Source organism: Poromitra crassiceps, assembly GCF_964638095.1.
Source record: "Poromitra crassiceps genome assembly, chromosome: 7".
NCBI classification, from domain to species: Eukaryota; Metazoa; Chordata; class Actinopteri; order Beryciformes; family Melamphaidae; genus Poromitra; species Poromitra crassiceps.
In genome coordinates, this window is record NC_139628.1 from 59,580,402 (window position 1) to 59,605,403 (window position 25,002).

The 25,002-nt window shown below is 42.8% G+C and overlaps 2 protein-coding genes across 3 annotated transcripts in view; both read right to left on the reverse strand.

The window, feature by feature from the left end:
- supt16h (SPT16 homolog, facilitates chromatin remodeling subunit) overlaps positions 1 to 4,123 on the reverse strand; it is a 59,026-nt gene extending 54,903 nt beyond the window's left edge. The window contains exons 1-2 of the mRNA XM_083639805.1: positions 3,773 to 4,123; positions 1,945 to 2,037 (exon numbers count right to left, since the gene is read on the reverse strand). Coding sequence (XP_083495931.1) covers positions 1,945 to 2,037; positions 3,773 to 3,838 — 159 coding nt within the window. The 5' untranslated portion in view covers positions 3,839 to 4,123. The remainder of the gene's footprint in view (positions 1 to 1,944; positions 2,038 to 3,772) is intronic.
- Positions 4,124 to 4,653: 530 nt separating this feature from the next.
- Positions 4,654 to 25,002, reverse strand: part of tox4b (TOX high mobility group box family member 4 b) — a 38,939-nt gene continuing 18,590 nt past the window's right edge. For both annotated transcript variants that reach the window (XM_083639827.1, XM_083639826.1), the window contains exons 6-10: positions 23,165 to 23,245; positions 12,111 to 12,368; positions 9,029 to 9,385; positions 7,845 to 7,999; positions 4,654 to 6,445 (exon numbers count right to left, since the gene is read on the reverse strand). In XM_083639827.1, coding sequence (XP_083495953.1) covers positions 6,388 to 6,445; positions 7,845 to 7,999; positions 9,029 to 9,385; positions 12,111 to 12,368; positions 23,165 to 23,245 — 909 coding nt within the window. In that variant the 3' untranslated portion in view covers positions 4,654 to 6,387. The remainder of the gene's footprint in view (positions 6,446 to 7,844; positions 8,000 to 9,028; positions 9,386 to 12,110; positions 12,369 to 23,164; positions 23,246 to 25,002) is intronic.

The window sequence follows — 25,002 nt, forward strand, 5'->3', positions numbered from 1 at the left end:
TCCACACCGTGGCATCATGTCCACACCGTGGCATCATGTCCACACCGTGGTATCATGTCCACACCGTGGCATCATGTCCACACCGTGGCATCATGTACACACCGTGGCATCATGTCCACGCCGTGGCATCATGTCCACACCGTGGCATCATGTCCACACCGTGGCATCATGTCCACACCGTGGCATCATGTCCACGCCGTGGCATCATGTCCACACCGTGGCATCATGTCCACACCGTGGCATCATGTACACGCCGTGGCATCATGTCCACACCGTGGCATCATGTCCACACCGTGGCATCATGTACACACCGTGGCATCATGTACACACCGTGGCATCATGTACACACCGTGGCATCATGTACACACCGTGGCATCATGTACACGCCGTGGCATCATGTACACACCGTGGCATCATGTACACACCGTGGCATCATGTCCACACCGTGGCATCATGTACACGCCGTGGCATCATGTCCACGCCGTGGCATCATGTCCACGCCGTGGAATCCCTACACTTCCAATTATGTATGAATTATGACCCAGTTACCAGCTTTGACAAAGATACAGTCTGTATAGAGTCTCTGTCAAATGTTTTATTTCATTTAGCAAAAAAAAAAAAACATTTTATTATTGTGGTCTACTCCCCAAGTACCCTCTGTAAACATGTGGCTGTCACAAGCCTCAACTTTCTTATCTCTAGAATCACTGAGTTATGACCTGCACCAGAAATCTTTCCAGAGGATATGGTCACCCTTATGTTCATATTTAGAGACTCTATACACCTTTACCTGTATACCTGACCCTGCATACTCTGTTCACTTAAGTATATTTACCTTTACCTGTATACCTGACCCTGCATACTCTGTTCACTTAAGTATATTATACACCTTTACCTGTATACCTGACCCTGCATACTCTGTTCACTTAAGTATATTTACCTTTACCTGTATACCTGACCCTGCATACTCTGTTCACTTAAGTATATTATACACCTTTACCTGTATACCTGACCCTGCATACTCTGTTCACTTAAGTATATTTACCTTTACCTGTATACCTGACCCTGCATACTCTGTTCACTTAAGTATATTATACACCTTTACCTGTATACCTGACCCTGCATACTCTGTTCACTTAAGTATATTTACCTTTACCTGTATACCTGACCCTGCATACTCTGTTCACTTAAGTATATTATACACCTTTACCTGTATACCTGACCCTGCATACTCTGTTCACTTAAGTATATTATACACCTTTACCTGTATACCTGACCCTGCATACTCTGTTCACTTAAGTATATTTACCTTTACCTGTATACCTGACCCTGCATACTCTGTTCACTTAAGTATATTATACACCTTTACCTGTATACCTGACCCTGCATACTCTGTTCACTTAAGTATATTATACACCTTTACCTGTATACCTGACCCTACATACTCTGTTCACTTAAGTATATTTTACTGTGTGTCACAGTGTGTGTGGGAGTGAGAGAGAGATTTATTTTCTGTCGGTCCCCGTTTATTACAGTGGAGGCGGGTTGACTGTTAAAGGCACTGTTGTGTGTCTTGGTCATGTGTAATATACAGTATATATAATAATATAATTATAATGGTATATATATACACCTTGGTTTCTATTGTCAGTTCGCCGCCCTTTCGCTGCTGTTGTTGTTGTTGCATGTTTTATGTGGATGTTGTGTCTTGTATCCTTTTCATTTAAAATAAAAATGTTTATATGATTGTGGTCCGTTTTCACTGCGTGATTGCCATTCCCCACCGTCTTCCTGATATCCTCCATTGTGTGAACATAAGGCATCCTGAGTGATATGCCGTACCTGTAAGGCTGTGGATTTGAGTGATATGCCGTACCTGTAAGGCTGTGGATTTGAGTGATATGCCGTACCTGTAAGGCTGTGGATTTGAGTGATATGCCGTACCTGTAAGGCTGTGGATTTGGCATACACAATTTCCTCGTCCACTCCAACAGACACCACAATGGCATCCACTTTGCCAAACTCATCCTCTGCTTTCTGTAGGAACAAAGAATGGTGAAGGAAGAAATTTAGATTACGATTAACTCGCAATTCAATGCTATGCGTATATGAGCAAATAACAGGAATAAAGGTACTTTTTTTTTTAAAGGAGTGCTTGTTTCATTGTGTCACTTTGCTGATCCTGGGGAAGGCATGGGGCTAGTTGTGATAGTCAGTTCTCAGAGTTAGCAGTCAGTGATGGTGTATAAAACTCACGTCACCAGCCATCATCAGCACCTGATGCTGGATTAACCTGCAGCACATCAGGGCATCATCAGCACTTGATGCTGGATTAACCTGCAGCACATCAGGGCATCATCAGCACTTGATGCTGGATTAACCTGCAGCACATTAGGGCATCATCAGCACCTGATGCTGGATTAACCTGCAGCACATCAGGGCATCAGCACCTGATGCTGGATTAACCTGCAGCACATCAGGGCATCAGCACCTGATGCTGGATTAACCTGCAGCACATCAGTGCATCAGCACCTGATGCTGGATTAACCTGCAGCACATCAGGGCATCAGCACTTGATGCTGGATTGACATGCAGCACATCAGGGCATCAGCACCTGATGCTGGATTAACCTGCAGCACATCAGGTCATCAGCACCTGATGCTGGATTAACCTGCAGCACATCAGAGCATCTGCAAATTGGATTTGACATGTTAAATGCCAGTAAGAATGAAAATAAGACAGCCGTTCCACATGAAAGTAAAAACTGTAGCATTAGACTTATTCAGAACATAACGTTAGACTTATCAGAACATAACGTTAGACTTATCAGAACATAACGTTAGACTTATCAGAACATAACGTTAGACTTATCAGAACATAACGTTGGCTCTGTGTGACTGGGCTGAACGTTATCAACAGGGGAAAGCACCAAGAAACCACACTTTCAGACTTCTAAAACTGATTACAAAGCTATATCACTTTCAAAACTTGTGGCCCGAGTTTAGATCATCTAATTTCAACTATGTAAAGATTTCCCCAGCACCTGCAGACATGCAGTGGGATGCTGGCGTTAGTATGAGGCTAGCCAGCTTGCTGATTGCTACTCGTGGAAAGCGACAGCAAACAGTCAGACAATAAACGGCTTATACAGTATGCCAAAAAAAATCCAGATGTGTAATGTTACCCGGAAAATTGTATTGCTTTGGGTACTTACGAGTTATTATTTGTAACAGCGGGGAGACGTTGTTTTACCACACAATTGACGCTGGGGCTTCTTGGCTAGTAGGTTAGCTTGGTAGTAAACTAACGTTACAGTTCGCTAGCAGCTAGCGCTAGTCAACACGGCGGATGAGATATGAGGCTACTTGGTCCTGTGTGCTAACATGAGGTAGCTAACGTTGACTACTGAATTTAGCTAGCTAGCCAGCTAGCCAGCTGTAGCTGGTCCATATTGTCCTAGCTACAACGAAATGCAAAAAAAAAAAAGAAATGCAAAACATATTATTTGTAAACACCTTAAGTGTAAATGGTGTTTTTGAGCAAATGCTGAACATAAAACAGACAGTCTGAGTGTGTGGACAGAGGCCTTCTGCTCAGTGTGGAACTGGAGCCGGGCTGGGAACATCACCACTCATGCTGAAAACAAAGTCAACACGCACGTCAAAAACGCGGCTAGCCAGGGGCCAGCATCCTCGATACACTTTCTGTACGCTTTTAGCACAAAACAGTAGCAGTCTTTCCTCTGTCACATGCTTTATATTGCCTCATTTACCTTCCAGTTGCCGTATAATCGCTTGATCCGGCGGTAGTACGCTTCCTTGTCCAGGTTTACCGCCATAGCGAGTCGTCTGCGCCTTCAAACTCCAGCTCGCGGCTTCACAGTCAGCAGGCAGGCCGGATGGTGTCAGCTAACTACCGCTCTCCTTTCCACGCCTTGGAGAGATGCTGACTGTTTCCCTTCCAATTTCACTAGAAAGGCCTCCTCTCTGCTCCTGGCGCGGACATCAAACATGTAAACAAACAAAGCACGCAATAAACCTACGTCTAAGTTAAAATATGGACATTAATTAATACATTAGTATTAGTATAATCTATCATAAACAACACGCTTGTTTTCCGGTTTCCCCCGTACGCGGCCACCCACAAACCAATCTGTTATAATTAATTCCTCCGTTTCTCCCCCTCCTTCCTTCTATGGTTTTCTCTCCCTCCCCCTTCGTCTTCACATAGCCCCGCTCTGCTGCACCAGCATACGGCCTATTTTTTCTAATTATATTTGTTTATATAAATAAATAAAAAACATGCATGCCTCTTGTCGGTTTTGGTTGACATATTGTACACAAATATTATGCGGAATAAGGTTGTAAATATGTAGTTCAATCATTTTCGCCTTTCTTTAAAACATTTTGGTCAATTGTTTGTGGCACATGTAATGCATTTATGGCACTGCATGTGAAACAGCGCCTCCTGTCTCGGTGTCTGTCCATGCTGCTTTTTCCCGCCACGATGGATTTTCCCGCCATCGTCATTGGTTCGAAATCCTTCTCCCTGACGTCACTCTCGCGATAGTTCAAATGCCATTTATGGCTCTGATTCCAACCACCCAGAAGTGACATGAAGAGATTACACTATACATAAACTCCTCACCAAATGTATATTAAAACATAAAATATTTTATTACACAATTAAAAACATTTCCAGGTTATCTACAGTAGACCAGACTGATCACTTTCCCTATCAGGGTGTAAATCCCAAGTGGTAACAGTTTTGGAAGCAATTTTCTTGCAATAGGTCTCAATCTTCTGATGAAAACTGTTGGTAAAAATTAAAGATTGACATTCCCTTTCCCCTCCGGTAGTGTTGTCAAAGCTGCTGTTTTATTCCCATATGTTTTGTCTCCGTCCCAACAATAATTTTCACCAAAATGTTCTCACAAAAAAAAAGCAAAAACAATGTCTGTCTGGTTTTTAAAAAGCTCCATATGTTGCAGGGTATTGTGGCAGGAATGCAGTAGTGTCAGCTAGCTAGAGCAATGATTCTCAACCTTCATATCATCAAGGACCCCCGATTTAGTCCACCGTAGCGCCACAGAGCCTCATTTGATATTGTCTCTCTGGCCCAAGTCTATCTCAAGTTTATTGTTCAATATGATTTTGCCCTGAATTCCATGTCTATCTGTAATGCAGGTAGAGCGAACAGTGAAACTATGATCAAAACGGTCATTGTAATCTACATCCTCTAATTGTGTTCACTTGTAAATTAAACAATAGTGAAATTTAACAATTTATCAACTTGCTGCTGGGTACTCCCTGGATCCCCCTAAAGGACAGAGCTGGACATTTATTCATTTTTGTATTGTTGTCCAAGGGCTGCAGCAGCTGGAGGAAGCCTGAAGCATAGCAGCAACTATCACCATGTCTCCAGCTGTGTCAAGTTCTGAAATCGAGTCGGACGTCCACATGATAGCTGGTTACCTTCAAAAGTGACTGCTAGAGTAGAAAAACCTACGAGAAACCGCCAAAATAAAAATCACTCGGATGGTGTGGAAATTAGCTTTACTTCGACTGTTTGTGCTTAGCCAAATTGTTGGTCGTTTATTCAGTATGCTGGCTAAACAGATCGATCTGGAAACCCAAGTTGTTGCCAGGCAACCAACAACAAAGCACCCATAAATTACGGAAGCATGATTTAACATAAATCACTTGTTGACTGGGACTAATTTCACACCGATGGCTCCTCAGAGGTAACAGTCAAAGGAAGGGCATGCACACAATGAAATGAATGAGCTGCATCGATTAACATCTGCAGGTCAGACCATGACCAGGATCAGTCAAGTTAGACCCCCCCCCCCACTGAAAACAATTAAAAACACAACGTCCATCCGTATAAAATGTGATCATTATTTATCAAGTTCATAATTTAAATTCAAGGTCAATGATCGGCATATTCCACTCTTGTAGCTCTTATGCGTTGAGGACAGAGTCTGCAGGGGAGAAGCCTTTGTCTTTGTAGTTATTGTTTTCTCTTTGTTATTCATCCATCCGTCTTGCTGTGAGCAGTCATTCTTACCATCAGACCTGGGTGAAATAGTATCTGCAAATACATCTTCTTTGTGTTTCTGTTCATCTGTTGGAGGAGTTAATAAATGTGCAGTAAAGCAGCGGCAGGTTGTCAATCACAGAAAATTATACTACCGCCGGCGCCAACTTTCAACTACTTTCCTGTGATTGCCTCGCCATCCTTTAATTCCACTAAAATAAATCCATGTGTGCAAATACTATCTGACCCACAATGCATCTGTCTCCATCATTCATACTATCTGACCCACGATGCGTCTGTCTCCGTCATTCATGCATCGGCACTCGTCCCGTCAGATGTGTGCGGTCCCTATGTGACGGTGGTGGAGTTCTGGCCTCGGATGGCACACCAGGCCATGAACACGTCCCTGCAAATAAGAAATAAAAAGAACAGAAAAACAACTGTTGTGACTTCTGGGTAAAAAAAAGACATTTCAACACAATGATGAGTAATGGCCAGGCCTGAGGGTGTGGCTTAAAATCGTTTAACGCACATCTACTCTTTGATTATCCCGCTTATACCATGGTCATCCACCAACAATATAAAATAAAAGCTTTCGCAATTTAATTTACAATATGTTTAACAAAAAGAGAAGCTAGCTATCCAGCAATGTTATTGTCCCCAAATCAACATAAAGATTTTCATGAATGATGAGATAGGCTCTGTTGGCCGCAGCCAGCCTGAAGTACCATTACCAATGATGTGAGATGTAAAGTATCATCTCGTCGCCCTCCTGTGGTGTTTAGAGGATGATGCACTGAAGGACTACTACAATCAGTGTTGTAATTTAACATGGCTCTTTTAGATACCGGCTGATACGACTATATATATGTCACAGTGGATGAATTTAGAACAGTGTAACTTTAGTCAGACTATCATCATTATCTTCTTCAACCGCTTATCCGGTGATTGAGTCATGGAGGTAGCAGTTCCAGCAGGAGACCCCAAACTTCTAATCTCTCCACTTAGCCCTCGGTCTGCCCCGTGCTCTCCTTCCAGCTGTAGGAACAAAGTAGGATCCGCACACCATGAAGCTCCCATTTAAAAGGTTTTTATTGCGTGATGTTTCGAGCCAAGGGCTCTTACTGAGATGCTGTCTCCTCCCTGCTGGACGTGCCTGGAACACCTCCCTAGGGAGGCGACCAGGTGGCATCCTTACCAGATGCCCAAACCACCTCAAATGGCTCCTTTCTACGCAAAGGAGCAGCAGCTCTACTCCGAGTCCCTCACAGATGACTGAGCTTTTCACCTTGTCCCTAAGGGAGATGCCAGCCACCTTCCTGAGAAAACCCATTTCGCCCACTTGCATCCACGATCTTGTTCATTTGGTAATGACCCATCCTTCATGACCATAGGTGAGGGTAGGAACGAAGATCGACCGCTAGACCGAGAGCTTTGCCTTGCCAGACTGTGTGTGTGTGTTAAATGGCTTTAAAGCAAACTGCAGGGCAGTCAGATAAGAGTGTTCACCCAGACCATGCTATCAAGTTTAAACGGTTTTAAGGCACTTTGCCTCCGCACCGTGCCTTCAAATGAATGCATAAGTACTCATTTATGATCCCGTACATAATTCACAGAACTTGCTTTAATTTACTTGGGAGTAGCAGTGGGTGGGGTTTACAGGCTCAGAGCAGTTCCCATCTTGTCAGGTAAATCAATCGATCACAGAAAAGTATCCTACGCTAAGCCAAGACATTCAAAGACTTGACTGTAATTGTCAAAAGCTTGTTGTATTGTCGTGTGCGTTTGCTTTTCTAAAGCCACACCTGCAGTGTGTGGCCACACACTCGTTGCTGCAGTACTCCTTGTCCCAGTCACAGCTCTCCACGGCCGGGTTGCTGCAGCCGGCGCGCACACAGATGTTGGGACTGGCAGCGGGCGTCACAGTCGGCCCCGGGGTGACATTCACCTCTACCTCCATCTGAGTGAGTGAGTGAGAGAGGAAAAATTGCATTTAAGGCATTTATCTGACACTCTTAAAGTCCGTGGAAACCAGAAATATTTTTTTATTATTTAGCATTTTGAGTTCATCACATCACAGGAACCTATGTTAATAAGCCACCAGCCAAATTTGAACGATGATGAACGTCGCAAAGTATATACATTTAGGTTTGACAGTCATGACAAAAGTCATGAGAATCAATTAGATTTTAGAGTGTATTTTCTCCTGCTGACTGGGTGGCCGTGTCCCATGTGTGTGCGTGCAGGACTGCAGGTCTCCTCAGAGAGAGAGCGAGAGAGAGAGAGGGAGGGAGGGAAACGGAGAGAGAGAGAGAGAAGGAAAGAGAGATGGAGTGTGTGTTAAGTTAAGTTAAGTTATCCTTTATTTATCCCCTTGGGGAAATTCATCCTCTGCATGTGTGTGTGTGTGTGTGTGTGTGCGTGTGTGACAGTGAGAGAGAGAGCAGGCAGCATAGCGCTCGGCACACAGGGCGGGAGGGAGACAGACAGACACTGAGCGAGCGCTGTGGGGGCAAGAAGGTTTTAAAAATCTTATGACGTGATAAGATCATTCATTTTAGCACCGTGCGCACCGCTCTCTTCAATGAGGAAGTGGAAATCCAGACCTTGTAGAAAAGTGGCGATTTTGGGGGTTTGGGTTGAAACTAATGTCTCCTACTTTCTGAGGCACACAATTACTCACATAAGACCCTAAATGTAATAGTTAGAAGGTTTTTGTGGATTTTGGTTTCCAGGGACTTTAAGCCATTTCCACACATGAAGCCTGGACTATTTCCGGTAAATCAGAGCAGAGTATTTAGCGGTATTTAGTCTGACCCCTCTAGGCATGAGGGAGTACAAGACAATACTTGACACCTTTGCACCATATTTAATGTAATTTGTCAACTTCACATAGGACATAGGACAAAATTACTATCATAATAATAAGAGAGAACATCAATAGAATATTGGCTAAACAAACCAGTCAGTTAAACTTTGCTGCTCTCACCCCTTCCTCTGCCACCTCCTCTCCTCCCGTCACACCGGCCAGCGGTCCCACCTCCAGCGTGAGTGGTGAGGACACCAAGGCGGGCGTGTCCACGGCCGGCGTCACCGTGATGGGCGTGCGCGGGTCCGACTGGCGCGCCGACGGGACGATCTTGAGGGGGGGCGGAGCCGTGGCCGAGGGCGCCCCACCGCCCCGCGGCTTGGCTTGCAGTGGCGGGGGGGCGTGGCCCATCTGCTGCAGGCGGGGAGGAGGGGGCGTGCCGTGCATCTGCTGCAGCGGCGGAGGCTGGCGCGCCGAGGAGGAGGAGCCCGACACTGCTGACGCCGTGACCGTCACGCCACCGGAGGGCGACGGCGTCTGTAAGGAAGTACATTTTTAATTATATAGCACCTGTCACAGAGCATGGTCACAAAGTGCATCGCAGGAGTAAAATAGTTAGAATAAGACCATCAAATAGTAAGAAACAATAAAACACAAAATCATGGACATAAAAACACAGAAATGCAGCCAGTCTGTTCAGACTGGTCCAGTCTGAACAGATGAGTCTTTATCTGCTTTTTAAAAGTGTCAGTAGAGAGTCAGAGACCACAGATCTGAAGTCCAGTGGAAGCAGGGGTGTTGTCTACGTGCTACGCAGGTATACGCAGTATACACACTGCGAAATGACTCAGATTTGCGTATGCGCACTGGGAAATGCGCTATGATACGTATCGTTTTCAATTTCCATTCATAAAATTCACCCTGTGCGCTCTGTGTGTTACCCTACGTTCACACACAGCACCCAAGCCTTGCCTTTACCCACGCTTTTAAATAGGCGTCCTATTTAGTCAATGAGGCTGTGTACACAGGGCGCCTCAACGTGAACCTTCCGTGTACCCACGCCTCGCCTGCTGCGTCGATTTTCAAGCCGACAAGGCGCGTGAAGGCAGTCTTTTTCTGTCAAGGCAGGAAAGAAAAACGCGACAATATCCGTGGGAAATGGCAAAGTCAACTGAATTTCAAAATAAAATGGTGTTACAGCGTTGAGCAGAGAGAGAGAGAGAGAGATTGACGGGTGGCTATCACGTGGGGCTTTCTCCCCGTCGGCAAACAAATCTTCAGGAGACAGAATAGCGACCGAAGAAGCAAGATGAAGCTGATGGCTGAAGCTATTCTGCAAATTTGGGGAGGAACAACAACAAAAAATGGGTCGAATCTCCGCCCACTTCCGGCCGAAACCACGGGGGGGTCAGAGTCAGAGTATACCCTCTGAAAAAAGGTAGACTACACCACTGAGTGGAAGAGCTAGCCTAGGTAAACCCAGCCACCACGTGACCTGCTCTCTCAGTTCTCTCAGTCCCCAGTGACTGAGAACAGGTCTGAGAGCAGGTCACGTGGGGGATGGGTTTACCCAGGCTATGGAAGAGCCTCCACAGTGGAAGAGCATCCACAGTTTAGGTGCCACAATTTCAAATGCTCCATCATCTTTTGTTTTGAGCCTAGAGCGAGGGAGCGAGGAGCAGTGTTGGGAAGTAACGAGTTACTAGTTACTCGTTACTGTAATAATATTACTTTTTCCAAGTAACGAGTAGTGTAACGAATTACTATAGAATATAAGTAATAATATTACAGTTACTTCAAGATAAACGAGCTCGTTACGTTAGTCGTTACATCTTTTGTTGAGTCCATTCTGTGATGCCGCTGCGCTGCAAAACGACACGCAGTCGGCATTCACTGATCACACAAGCAGCATGGCTTTAACGCTCCCAAAACAAGGTGACGTCACCGCAGAGCCCATTCAGAGCACCAGGCAACAGGCAGGCAGGCACACCTCCCTCTCTGTCCTGCTGAGCCGAGGAGGAAAATCCGTGGCTGCGGATATATTCCCATGACTTTGTTTTTGTCGGGAAGAAAGGTGACACGATTGAACATCAAAGTCAAATGTAAACTGTGTCCAGGACAGGTAGGCTACTACTCTTTCCACTGTGAAAAACACGAGCTCAAACTTCCTAACGTTAACGTTACGAGACGAGAGGACAGCACAACAGAAACCGGAAAACTGTAAAAAATACAGAGATAACGTAAAAACTCACAAGCTGGTGGACATCAAACATTGCTGTTATTATTGTCAGATTAATGTTAATGTTGCAGAGCTAACGTTATTTGTGACACAAACTTGTTAAGCAAAGATGTAGCCTATACGTACTGAGTTTGCATTGGCAGTGCATACTGCATTCTATAAAGCAGAAGATAAAAGATTGTATCTTGTCAGTCATCACTTTGAGCCAGGTGTGCTCTTCATCAAGCATCTCTGTAGGAAGCTGTGCTCTGGCAAAGCCATTAGTTTAAATGGAACGGCACATAGGCCTAATAGACCTAGTTCACACATCCGCACCGCAAAGTCTGCATTTTGATGAGAAAAACGCTATGGGCCTTTTTCACAACGGCCATTTGTGTCTAGAAGACAGAGTATACACAGGTGCAACCAACTAACTAATTAAGGCTCCAGCACTGGAACACCTAAATGGACTGGAAGTTGGAAGCCCTAATTAACATCTTGGTGCACCTGTGTTACCTCCTGCCTTTTAGACACAAAATCGCTGCAGTGAAAAAGGCCTATTGCCATTTGTGTGGAATGTAACGGAAAAGTAATATAACGAGTATCTAACGAATTACTTTTGGCATGGAGTAATAAGTAAAGTAATAATATTACTTTTGAAAATAGTAACGAGTAATATGTAATATATTACTTTTTTAGTAATGAGTGCCCAACACTGGCGAGGAGTAAGCTGCCCTGGTCAGAAGACCTAAGTGACCTGCTGGTGATGTAGGGATGGAGTAGGTTGCAGATGTACACAGGTGCCTGACCATGCAGGTTACAAGAACCTCAGCTGAATCCTAAACTTGGGAAGCCAATGTAAGTAAGCTAAAATGGGTGTGATGTCAGATGGTCCAGGGATGATTTACTGAAATTAAGAATAATCCGGGTCAAGATTATACAAAGGCATGAATAATCATCTCCAACTCGGAGATGGAAAAACAACGTATAGGACAATGACTTACTATGTTGCCCAAAGTGCATCATAGCCTGATCAAAAATCACCTGTTTGATGATGATCTTTGTGACGGTGCGGGGGTCGGAGGTGGCGGCGGGGGTCGGGGCTTGCGGCTTGATGGCGCCGGTGCGGGAGCGCGTGGAGACCACGGGCAGGTCCAGGATGATGTTGGAGGTGCAGATGTTGGTGATGGTGTTCTCCTCAGGGTTGTAGTGCTGCGCCCGCGTGGAGCGAGGGGCCAGGGCGGCGGGGGGCGGGGCCGGAGAGGGGGGCGACGGCGCCGTGTCCAGTACTTCAATAGGGGCCTGAGGAAGAGGAGGACATGATGAAGACATGATGAAGACAGACAGCATCAGAGCACCGCCACTGTGATGGAGAACTCTCAACCTAGAGGACCTCAAATGTACTGTAGTCCACATTAGAACAATGGATACCCATCTAATAACATGTTCTGTCTGACATATGTTCTGTCTCTCAGACTCAAATCTGAGAATATTTTAATTGTCAGATAGGATTTAATTGCATGACTATAGCAACCTTTTTTTTTGATTGATTGAGTTCTTTATTGATAATGAATACACAGTATATACAACATACATATATACATACACAGGCCCACCATTATCAAAAGGATAAAAACGCAATAAAGCTGACAGCTTATTTCCATTGCGGTCCTCGTGATGACTGTTATAAAATGTGTACTGTTGTGTGTATGTCTGGATGTGTGTAAGTGTGTGATAGTGTGAGTGCCACAAGCACTTGTCAGAGTCTGAGGGTAATGCGTGGGTGTGCCTGCCACGCTGGGGGGAGAATGATATGGGAAAGTGGGGCACAGTGAATAACCAATAAAAATAAGCATAAAATAAGATAAAAGACAATTTGTGCTATTAATAAATAAACCCATCAAATCCTAATAAAAAGCATACTTAAAAAAAAAAAAATAATCAAATAAAATAAATAAAATAAATAAAATACTATAAGATCTAATAACATATAGGGTCGAGTGAGACACCGGCCAGTATAGTGTAGTATTGTTACCTACTAGCTAACAATGCTAACCGAATGCTGAATTTCACATATTGCTCTAATCAGAGTGAAACATAGATGACACAAACACATATTCATTAACATTACATAATTGAGACATCCAATTTTGTGTTAAAACGTTAACAAATGTCTTTATAATAATTCTGTGATTACTGTTGTAGCCAATTTTGATGTGTTCTATATGTTGTGCATGTGTGTGGTATGGATATTGGTGTCAGGGGTCAACTTTGCTGTAGTTGATTCACCTGTACACTAGAGGGCATGGGCACCTAGGTAATCACCCTCACATTACTCTACATAGGTGGGTCACAGGTGCACGGCATGAGGGAATCAGCAACTGGGAAGCCACAAAGTTTTTCAATCGTGTGTGGTCGGCTGGTTGAGGTCTTGTAATGCAGTATTAGTTTGTTTGTTTGTTTATTAAGTAAATTTCATGAGCTCGGTTTTATACCATTACTTAGTGCACCCGGCCTTTTGTAGGTGTATTTTTAAATATTTGCAATAATAAAACGTCAAATGCATATTCCATGGCGGACCTCCCTTCTTGCATCACCATGAGTTGGAAATGTCTTCAAATTCCCTCAAGTGGCATTTTTTGTTGTTGGATTGCCACTACAATTACCATTAATGATACAAGTCACCATTTGGATGTGGCTGTCAAGTCGGACAAAGCGGAGCTCTGGATGATACCTGAATTTCCGAGCTGTAATTCCGGCCTGCACGACCGTTCAATTCACTTTCTACAGGTCGGAACCAATTTTTCCAGTGGTCCGAGTTGTCTTGAACGGGGTATTAGTTACGTCACCATACTGTAGATTACAGTTGTGAATGAAATCCTGAAAGATGAACTTTTGATGTGAAAAAAAAAAAGTGTAAAAAAAAAACTCTAAATTCGATCTATAAATAGGTGCACTGAATACCCAGGTGGTAATGTGAACTAAAAGAGAGAAAAAAATAACATTTTGGGGTTCAGCTCGTCTTTAAAACCATGTCTGAGCTGCTAGACTGGTTTCCAGGGGTGTAGTGCTATGGGAGCCCATACCTTTTCTCCAAGGGTTTGTTTTTATAATAGTAAAATATGGGGGGGGTTGTTCCTCATATAGGTGCGCTCCCCCAGTTATGCAGATAACACTACACATCTGCTTGTTTCTAGGGGTGTCACGGGACACAATAGCCACAGTTCGGTATGTACCTCGGTTTTGGGGTCACGGTTCGGTACGAATACGGTACAACGGAGAAAAAAAGCAACAAATCCCAAATTCTGTTTTTTTTTTCCTTTGAATTTTTCTGAATTCTGTGTTTTGATTTTTACTATAATTTTACCATCAGAAATAGTGTCTAATAAGTGGGAATGAATAAATGTCCACAATTTAATAAGATCTAGGCAATCCACACAAAAAGGTTTTACTATTCAAATTGTGGGGTGCCCCTCCCTCTCAGATGTCTGTATTCCAGCTGTTTGACAGGGCAAAGGCATTTCCCGCCACTTTAACCTTTATTGTACACAAGTTTGTAAACTGAGTGCATGTGGAGTAGCCTAATACTCTGACCCACCCCTCCCCCACTGTCTGACAGACAGTGGGGAGTGTTTCACTTTCCCAAGTAAGTAGGCTTAACGTTAGTGGATGTGAGTTTTGTTTACCATAATGATTACGTTCGGTCATCATAATGGATTATTGGAACATGACAAGCAGTCATCCCCTCTTCCTCACCGCATCTTGCTTGTAATCTCACGCAATGTAAGTTGCTTGTTTACAAGTGAACAGCTTTGTCATTTGTCAGTGTTATGCAACGTAGGGGTGTCACGGTACACAAAAGTCATGGTACCTCGGTTTTGGGGTCACGGTTCGGTACGAATACGGTACGGTACAACGGCGGAAAAAGCAACAACAAAAAATTATTTTTATTTTTTATTGAACCTTGGGCATTCATTTTGAACAGGCAGTACTAGTACTCCACCTAGTGTCACAAACTGGTACAGCATGGCCCTGTTTAAAGCAGTAAACAGTACATACAGTGAACATACTCTCTTGCATTAGGTTGTATTTTGCTGGCTCGGTCACAATGACACAATCAGCTACAAGGCTGAAAAGCATTTAGTTATAAAAAATACAAAAATAGAATACAAAAATTAAACTTGTGCAATTGGAGTATTTCAATTTGTTCAAATTAAGCTATGTATAAACATTCAAAGTTTAAGCCTTACCCTGTCAAACAGACAGAAAACAAAACAACCTAGTTGGTTGCTAGTAGCCCTAGCTAGCTACTAGTAGGGACTGAGGTAGCAGGCCAGATACAGCCAGGTATTTGCCAACTGGCAACTTTGGTAACTTCATTCTAAACAAAGAACCCCTCCCCCTGTTGTATTTGTTTTATGTAGCATTTGCTATTGATGCGTTTGATTTAAGCACTAATTTGGAATCCTATCTAAAAGCGGCCACTAGGCGGCAGTATTTCTTTAGTCAATGTCAAAATACTATTATATACGGTACTATAATATGTTCAGTAGAAGAAGAATAAAATGGCAGAAGAAGAACAATGTTAAGATTGACAGGAAGCCTGTTACTAGCCTGTTAGCTTGTTAACGTTATTGGATGCGAGTTTTGTTTACCATGATGATTACGTTCGGTCATCTAATGGATTATTGGAACATGACAAGGAGTCATCCCCTCTTCCTCACCGCATCTTGCTTGTCATCCCACGCGATGTAAGTTGCTTGTTTACAAGTTAACAGCTTTGTCAGTGTTATGTAACGTTTAGGCGCTTCTTCTGGCATTTAATTAAATTCAATTCAATGGCGTTCAAACAGCGTTTAGGCGCTTCTGGATTTGACGTATTCGTCGTGTCGTTTCACGTACCATGAAACGACGTACCGTGATGCCCGTACCATGAACTCATGGGATGAATACATGTACCGCGACACCCCTAATGCAACGTGTATAGGTGCGACGCGCAACTATAAAGGAAAGTCCTTTAATATAGTAGCGCATCGCGGCTACGTAACGTTATATTAGCAAGCTTACCTCATTAACTTCACTTGATGTTGACAGAATTTGCAAAACAGCTTATCGCCTGAGTCATAAAAGTCATTAGGATACTGCACTCGCTTCACGCACCGAACCGTGACGCCCATACCGTGAACTCACGGGACGAATACATGTACCGCGACACCCCTACTTGTTTCTACGAGGCATGAGAACATGTGTATATCTACTTGTTTCTACCAGGCATGAGACCATGTGTATATCTACTTGTTTCTACCAGGCATGAGACCATGTGTATATCTACTTGTTTCTACCAGGCATGAGACCATGTGTATATCTACTTGTTTCTACCAGGCATGAGACCATGTGTATATCTACTTGTTTCTACCAGGCATGAGACCATGTGTATATCTACTTGTTTCTACCAGGCATGAGACCATGTGTATATCTACTTGTTTCTACCAGGAATGAGACCATGTGTATATTAGAGATGCTGCGATCCGATCATGTGATCGGATATCGGCGCGATATCAGCCAAAAAACATGGATCGGATCGGATTCCAGCGAAAATGACCGATCCAAGGCTCCGATATAAGCACTCCATTCCATGACTCTGCTCCAGGATTTCTATCCAGCATGCAGCAGCAGCAGCAGCAGCAGCACACAGAGGCCGCGTTGAGCCTAGGATGGCCAGGGCCAAAACGTCAGACACACCCGTCCTTAACCTATGTGCGATTCGAAATCACGCGTCCGCACCATAGACTGGCAAAATATGGCCGCCCCCAGTGTGGCTGACAGTTTATAACAAAACAACCACTATTGCAATTTGCAATACATGTCCCGCAAGGTTTCTGAGATTAGGGGAAAGTCTGAGCTGGCGTTACGCTAAACCAAACGTGGGGATGAGGCAGAGCATTTGTTTTGGCGTTAACGTTAGCTGTTGTGATGATGGCTAACGGGGCTAACGTTAGCTAGCTGGTTATCTAGTTGCAGGGCAGCGCTCCACAAGCTTGTTGTGACCAAAACCCCCGCATTTAAAGCATTTCATACTCCCAGAGCTGGCGTAAACCATAGAGAACCTCATGCATTAGCCTACTCAAAATGAAACGTCCAGGGTTTGTGTCTCCAAAATCAACTAACGTTACGTTACATGCAAGCTAACGTAGCTAGCTGCGGAGCACTCATGATCTATAAGGAAAACGAATGCGCACATAGCCTACATAATTGTCAACATCACATACATGTATTTTCTTTAATCTAGACTACAGGCATCATTTTTCAGTCAAAAGTGAAACGACACAGATATGATGGCGTATAGTGAGGCTTTCCATGCCTCACTATAGAACTGGCCCCATGCAAAATTCAGACCGCTTATATGTTGCCGTCATGCCAATAAGAGTCTAAATGTAATTTTTTATGTTTTATCTGCAGACTAAGCAGCTAGGCTTTCGGTTCTATAGACGGTTTTAACTTGACAACAAAAACATTCTAAATTGAACCCCCGCTCACTTCCTGTTGCAGTGTTTGCTATGGACATAAAAGAAAAAAAAACATTCAAGTGCAGGACTGACCATTCCGTGAAAACAAAACTAACATGTCGAGTGAATATTTCTGCAGTTTGCCGAATGCTGAGAAAAAGGAAGTGCTGTGGGGTTGCGCTCTGGTGAAAACCGTCTATAAAAGCCATTATTTTTTGTATTGACTATTGAGTGATACACTTTACTAAAAAAAAATATTATATCACAATAGTGATGTCAGATTTGCTTAGGTCAGAGCTATGGAATATTAAATCATCCATCTTTGCTCACAACATTTGCCCTTTCTTTCTTCTTCTTTTTTACCCCAGGTGTGCATAAAATACAGGTTAAGAACTTATGGAAAAGTCATGGAAATCCATTGGTCAAAATGTGTATGAACCCTGAAGGGTTAAATTGAGCATTTATGAGAGATTTCAAAAATATCGAGATATATATCGTGTATTGTGATATTCTTTAGAGGCCATATCGCCCAGCCCTAATTTGATTGTTATGTTTTAGTTTTACATCAAATTAATTAGATGAACTAAATCGTTTACATACTGTACTATATTACCAAAGCACACACATACATACCTAACCCTAAAAATGTTTGTTGCCTGCTAGCTATCAGACAGCATAGAGAGACTTAAATATGTGCTGTATCGGTATCGGATCGGGTATCGAAATTTGATCGGAATCGGATCGTTTTTGAGTTAAAATATCGAAATCGGATCGGAATTGAAAAATCTCGATCGCAGCATCTCTAGTGTATATCTACTTGTTTCTACCAGGCATGAGACCATGTGTATATCTACTTGTTTGTACCAGAAGGAGAACATGTGTATATCTACTTGTTTCTACCAGGCATGAGAACATGTGTATATCTACTTGTTTCTACCAGGCATGAGAACATGTGTATATCTACTTGTTTCTACGAGGCATGAGAACATGTGTATATCTACTTGTTTCTACCAGGCATGAGAACATGTGTATATCTACTTGTTTCTACGAGGCATGAGACCATGTGTATATCTACTTGTTTCTACCAGGAATGAGAACATGTGTATATCTACTTGTTTCTACCAGGCATGAGAACATGTGTATATCTACTTGTTTCTACGAGGCATGAGACCATGTGTATATCTACTTGTTTCTACCAGGAATGAGACCATGTGTATATCTACTTGTTTCTACCAGGCATGAGAACATGTGTATATCTACTTGTTTCTACGAGGCATGAGACCATGTGTATATCTACTTGTTTCTACCAGGCATGAGAACATGTGTATATCTACTTGTTTCTACCAGGCATGAGACCATGTGTATATCTACTTGTTTCTACCAGGCATGAGAACATGTGTATATCTACTTGTTTCTACGAGGCATGAGACCATGTGTATATCTACTTGTTTCTACCAGGCATGAGAACATGTGTATATCTACTTGTTTCTACCAGGCATGAGACCATGTGTATATCTACTTGTTTCTACGAGGCATGAGAACATGTGTATATCTACTTGTTTCTACCAGAATGAGAACATGTGTATATCTACTTGTTTCTACCAGGCATGAGAACATGTGTATATCTACTTGTTTCTACCAGGCATGAGAACATGTGTATATCTACTTGTTTCTACCAGGCATGAGAACATGTGTATATCTACTTGTTTCTACCAGGCATGAGAACATGTGTATATCTACTTGTTTCTACCAGAATGAGAACATGTGTATATCTACTTGTTTCTACCAGGCATGAGACCATGTGTATATCTACTTGTTTCTACCAGGCATGAGACCATGTGTATATCTACTTGTTTCTACCAGGCATGAGAACATGTGTATATCTACTTGTTTCTACGAGGCATGAGACCATGTGTATATCTACTTGTTTCTACGAGGCATGAGAACATGTGTATATCTACTTGTTTCTACCAGGCATGAGACCATGTGTATATCTACTTGTTTCTACCAGGCATGAGAACATGTGTATATCTACTTGTTTCTACCAGGCATGAGAACATGTGTATATCTACTTGTTTCTACCAGGCATGAGAACATGTGTATATCTACTTGTTTCTACCAGGAATGAGACCATGTGTATATCTACTTGTTTCTACCAGGCATGAGAACATGTGTATATCTACTTGTTTCTACCAGGCATGAGAACATGTGTATATCTACTTGTTTCTACCAGGCATGAGAACATGTGTATATCTACTTGTTTCTACCAGGAATGAGACCATGTGTATATCTACTTGTTTCTACCAGGCATGAGAACATGTGTATATCTACTTGTTTCTACGAGGCATGAGACCATGTGTATATCTACTTGTTTCTACCAGGCATGAGAACATGTGTATATCTACTTGTTTCTACCAGGCATGAGACCATGTGTATATCTACTTGTTTCTACGAGGCATGAGAACATGTGTATATCTACTTGTTTCTACCAGAATGAGAACATGTGTATATCTACTTGTTTCTACCAGGCATGAGAACATGTGTATATCTACTTGTTTCTACCAGGCATGAGAACATGTGTATATCTACTTGTTTCTACCAGGCATGAGAACATGTGTATATCTACTTGTTTCTACCAGGCATGAGAACATGTGTATATCTACTTGTTTCTACCAGAATGAGAACATGTGTATATCTACTTGTTTCTACCAGGCATGAGACCATGTGTATATCTACTTGTTTCTACCAGGCATGAGACCATGTGTATATCTACTTGTTTCTACCAGGCATGAGAACATGTGTATATCTACTTGTTTCTACCAGGCATGAGAACATGTGTATATCTACTTGTTTCTACCAGGCATGAGAACATGTGTATATCTACTTGTTTCTACCAGAAGGAGAACATGTGTATATCTACTTGTTTCTACCAGGCATGAGAACATGTGTATATCTACTTGTTTCTACCAGGCATGAGAACATGTGTATATCTACTTGTTTCTACCAGGCATGAGAACATGTGTATATCTACTTGTTTCTACGAGGCATGAGAACATGTGTATATCTACTTGTTTCTACCAGGCATGAGAACATGTGTATATCTACTTGTTTCTACGAGGCATGAGAACATGTGTATATCTACTTGTTTCTACCAGAATGAGAACATGTGTATATCTACTTGTTTCTACCAGGCATGAGACCATGTGTATATCTACTTGTTTCTACCAGGCATGAGACCATGTGTATATCTACTTGTTTCTACCAGGCATGAGACCATGTGTATATCTACTTGTTTCTACCAGGCATGAGACCATGTGTATATCTACTTGTTTCTACCAGGCATGAGACCATGTGTATATCTACTTGTTTCTACCAGGCATGAGAACATGTGTACCGTAAATTCCGGACCATAAGCCGCAGCAGCAAAATTGACTGTTTTTTACATATATAAGCCGCACCGGACTATAAGCCGCGGGCGTTTTGATGTTTAATTACCATATGTAAGGGTTCGTACACAGAGGGGATTGTCGGGAAAGAGATGGCTGTTTGGGGAAGCTCCCATTTATTAACATTTCAACAAAACAAAACAAAAGTCAGGTCACTAATCCCCAGACAAAATCACACAACAATAGGCTATATGTGCAGCAAACGGCTGTAACCAGAGAAGTCAAGTCACTAATCCTCGTCTTCCTCTTCTTCCTGCGTACTGAAACCACCAAAGTCCTCATCTTCAGTGTCGGAAACGAACAGGTTCAGGGTGGCTTCGTCAACCACTCTCCTCTCTCCTTCATTGTCACTCAAAACCAACGAACTCCTCAGCGCCAGCTGTGGCGGCGTCATCCTCTTCATCCCGCAGCAGTCCAGCCTTTTGGAACCCGTTGGTGATTGTGGATGTTTTCACACTCCTATAATATTCCGTGATCTTCCTTTGTGTGAATTCGCCAAAGTTTGTGATTTTCTCCTGGTAGTCGGGAGGGAGTTGTTCAGTAGTTCTCGCCCGGACGGACAGTCCCTTTCGTCTCATGAATCGGAAGCACCAAGATGGGCCACCTATGAAATGTTCAATTTTCATTTCGGTGGCGACTGTTTTGGCCTTCAGTCGGATCTGCACCGTGGAAACGCCTCGGCCGTCTGCTCTCTGGGTCAACACCCAATCTTCAAGGGAATCTTCAAGTTCGGGCCATCTGCTTTTATGACCTCTGAAGGACTTTTTGGTCTTCTTGCACTGAGACAGTTCCTCCTGCTGCACCTTCCAACGCCTCACCATTGACTCGTCGATGCCCAGGTTACGCGCTGCTGCTCTATTTCCCTCTTTTAATGCGAGATTGACTGCTTTCAACTTGAAAGCTGCGTCGTGTGAATTTCTGCGTACCTTCCCCATGGTAAGTGAGAGACTGCTCGTCTTGTTGTGATTCCGGGCTGCTGATGAACTTTGAACCGGTAGGAGTAACCGGTTGATTTCCGCCAATGATGTCAAGTCTTTCATACACAAAGGCAATTCAAGGTGCTTTACAAAAAAATAATCGAAAAAACAAGCAGCAAAGCAATGCACATAAAATGTGCTGATGAAGCTGTGTAACCTGTAAAATCCATCGATTTTGGAGGTCACCGAGTGGCCGTTTGCTTACCGTAATTACCATATGTAAGGGTTCACACACAGAGGGGATTGTTGGCTGTTTGAGGAAGCTCCCATTTACCGTATTACCGTAACATTTCAACAAAACAACATAACACAACACCACCTTTGTTTATTTTTACAGTGCACACAGTGTCCGCGGTGTGGTGAAAAGAGGGCAAGAGAGGAAATTAAAACAGAAGTGGATTTATAGTTAGAAAGAGTGCTAAAAAAGAGAGATTTTATTTGTATTTTTTTTTTTTTTTCTGAAAAAATCCATAGATAAGCCGCACCGTTATATAAGCCGCAGGGCCAAAAAACGGGGGAAAAGCCGCGGCTTATAGTCCGGAATTTACGGTATATCTACCGTAAATTCCGGACTATAAGCCGCACCTTTTTTCCCGTTTTTTGGCCTTTTTTGGCCCCTGCGGCTTATATAACGGTGCGGCTTATCTATGGATTTTTTCAAAAAAAAAAAAAAAAAAAAAATCTTTTTTAGCACTCTTTCTAACTATAAATCCTATATAACTATAATAAGTTTTAATTTCCTCTCTTGCCCTCTTTTCACCACACTGTATGACACTGTATGACACTGTGTGCACTGTAAAAAACAACACAGGTGGTGTTGTGTTATTTTGTTGAAATGTTAATAAATGGGAGCTTCCTCTACAATCCCCTCTGTGCATGAACCCTTACATATGGTAATTAAACATTAAAACACAAAAAAATAAATAAAAAAATACCATTAAAACACCCGCGGCTTATAGTCCGGTGCGGCTTATATAAGAAAAAAATAGTCAACTTTGAAGGTGCGGCTTATACACCGGTGCGGCTTATAGTCCGGAATTTACGGTACTTGTTTCTACCAGGCATGAGACCATGTGTATATCTACTTGTTTCTACCAGGCATGAGACCATGTGTATATCTCACCAAACCATACGTGATGTGTGGCTTCAGACACATTGCTGCCTCTCACCTGAGACATCTGGCTGGCTCTGTAGGCGGCCAGCGCTTTCAAGTACTCCTTCTTTGCCGCTTCATTCTTCCTCTTGTAAACCTGAGAGCAGGGGGGGGGGGGGGCGTATTTATGTATATATATTATTTATATATATATTATGAGCAGTGGCAGCCATGTGTGAATCTTTTCACATCTTAATGAGGCGTCTCTGCTCTCAGCCAGCTGACTGAATGGGGCTCATGCAGCACACTGTTACAGTCAGCTTGCTTCAAAGCATCCCGGCCACCCAACCTCACATTCTGTCTGGCTCCAGTGATGCGTCTGGACATTGACTTCCTGAAATAACCATGTGACCAGACCGGGCCAATCAGGGCTGTCGCTGACAAAACAGTAATGGCGTCCCCTGAAGCAGCAAGCGCTAACATCATGCTGCGTTCTTTTATGGCCGGAGCTGGCAAGTGGCAAATGCGTCATCTCCGACCTATGTGCGTTTGAGCTTCAAGGCTTCAAGTCACAAAACCATGGATGCTAATAGCCGTTAGCTGTCTAAGCAAACAGCTGATAACAACATTAACGTTTGGCTGATCAGTTTAACCAACTATTGTATCGGTATGCTGATTGGTCTGAAAGCGTACTATTGTTGAATAGAAAATAAAAATGCGACAAAAATGTGTTTTAAATTCGTACAATTGTTCATGTTGAAATTACGTCAAATGACGCGGTTGGAGCAACTACGGGTTGAGAAATCATACCAGAGTTTGCGAGTAGGAACTCTGGAGTTAACGTGCCATTTTATTTGACTTTTGCTAGTAGCAAGTAGGGATGAGCGGCAGTACTCGGTTACTCTAACGTGAGTACTCGAGTAACGTTTCAGCTGTCCGGGTACTCGCCAACCTCCCCCACCCCTCCACTCAACCGCGATGCGCGGGGGACATGCGGGTGGTGTTAAGCAAGCGCACCCTATGTCCAGTTCAGAGAGAGGAGGAGAGAAGAAGTCGGTTGTGAAAATGTTCAAGACAGAATAAACGTCACATTCTTTCCTGTTTTCAACCCAATGTGAGTCAAATTACAAGGGTTTGAAGTCAACTCGGCTGTTTCTATGAAGTCGCTCCAGTACAGATATTAGGGCTGTGAATCTTCACTGGCCTCACGATTCCATTACGATTCAGAGGGCTACGATTCGATAACGATTATCGATGCATCTCGATGCATCTTAAATCGATGCATCACTTTTTTTCCCGAATACATGATTTTTTTTCTCACTTTCTTTTTTCTCACTGTGTGGCTACTTTTAAAATAAAAGTGCATTTAGAATTGCATTGTATTATGATCCATAATTAAAATAAACAACTGCATGTACTTCCATTATATTTTATTTGATTATATATAAAAAAAGGAAAAAAAAAATGTAATAATCGATTTTTGACATTTGTGAATCGATGCAGAATCGTGCAGGTCCGCATCGCGATGCATCTTATAATCGATTATTTTTGACACCCCTAACAGATATATGTATATATATATATATATATATAGATATAGATATATATATATATATATAGATATATATACAGAGGCTGCTGAGATAGATACACTTTCTAGCTCTCCTTAACAAAACAGCCCAGCCCACACGAATCTAACGTTATCCCTCAGTAATTCAGTCCGTTTTCTGCAAGCTAGTTGAATTCAACACACACGTTGTGGGTCAGGATCTGTATCGTTAATGTTATTTTTGTTTTTCAGTAGTCTACTGTTTCAGTCGCCTGCCTCTGCGCTGTACTGCTGATATCAGCTGCAGTCCTTACATTGCAGCGCTGCAGCTCAACCAAACGTTCTCTGCTCTACCTCACTCTACC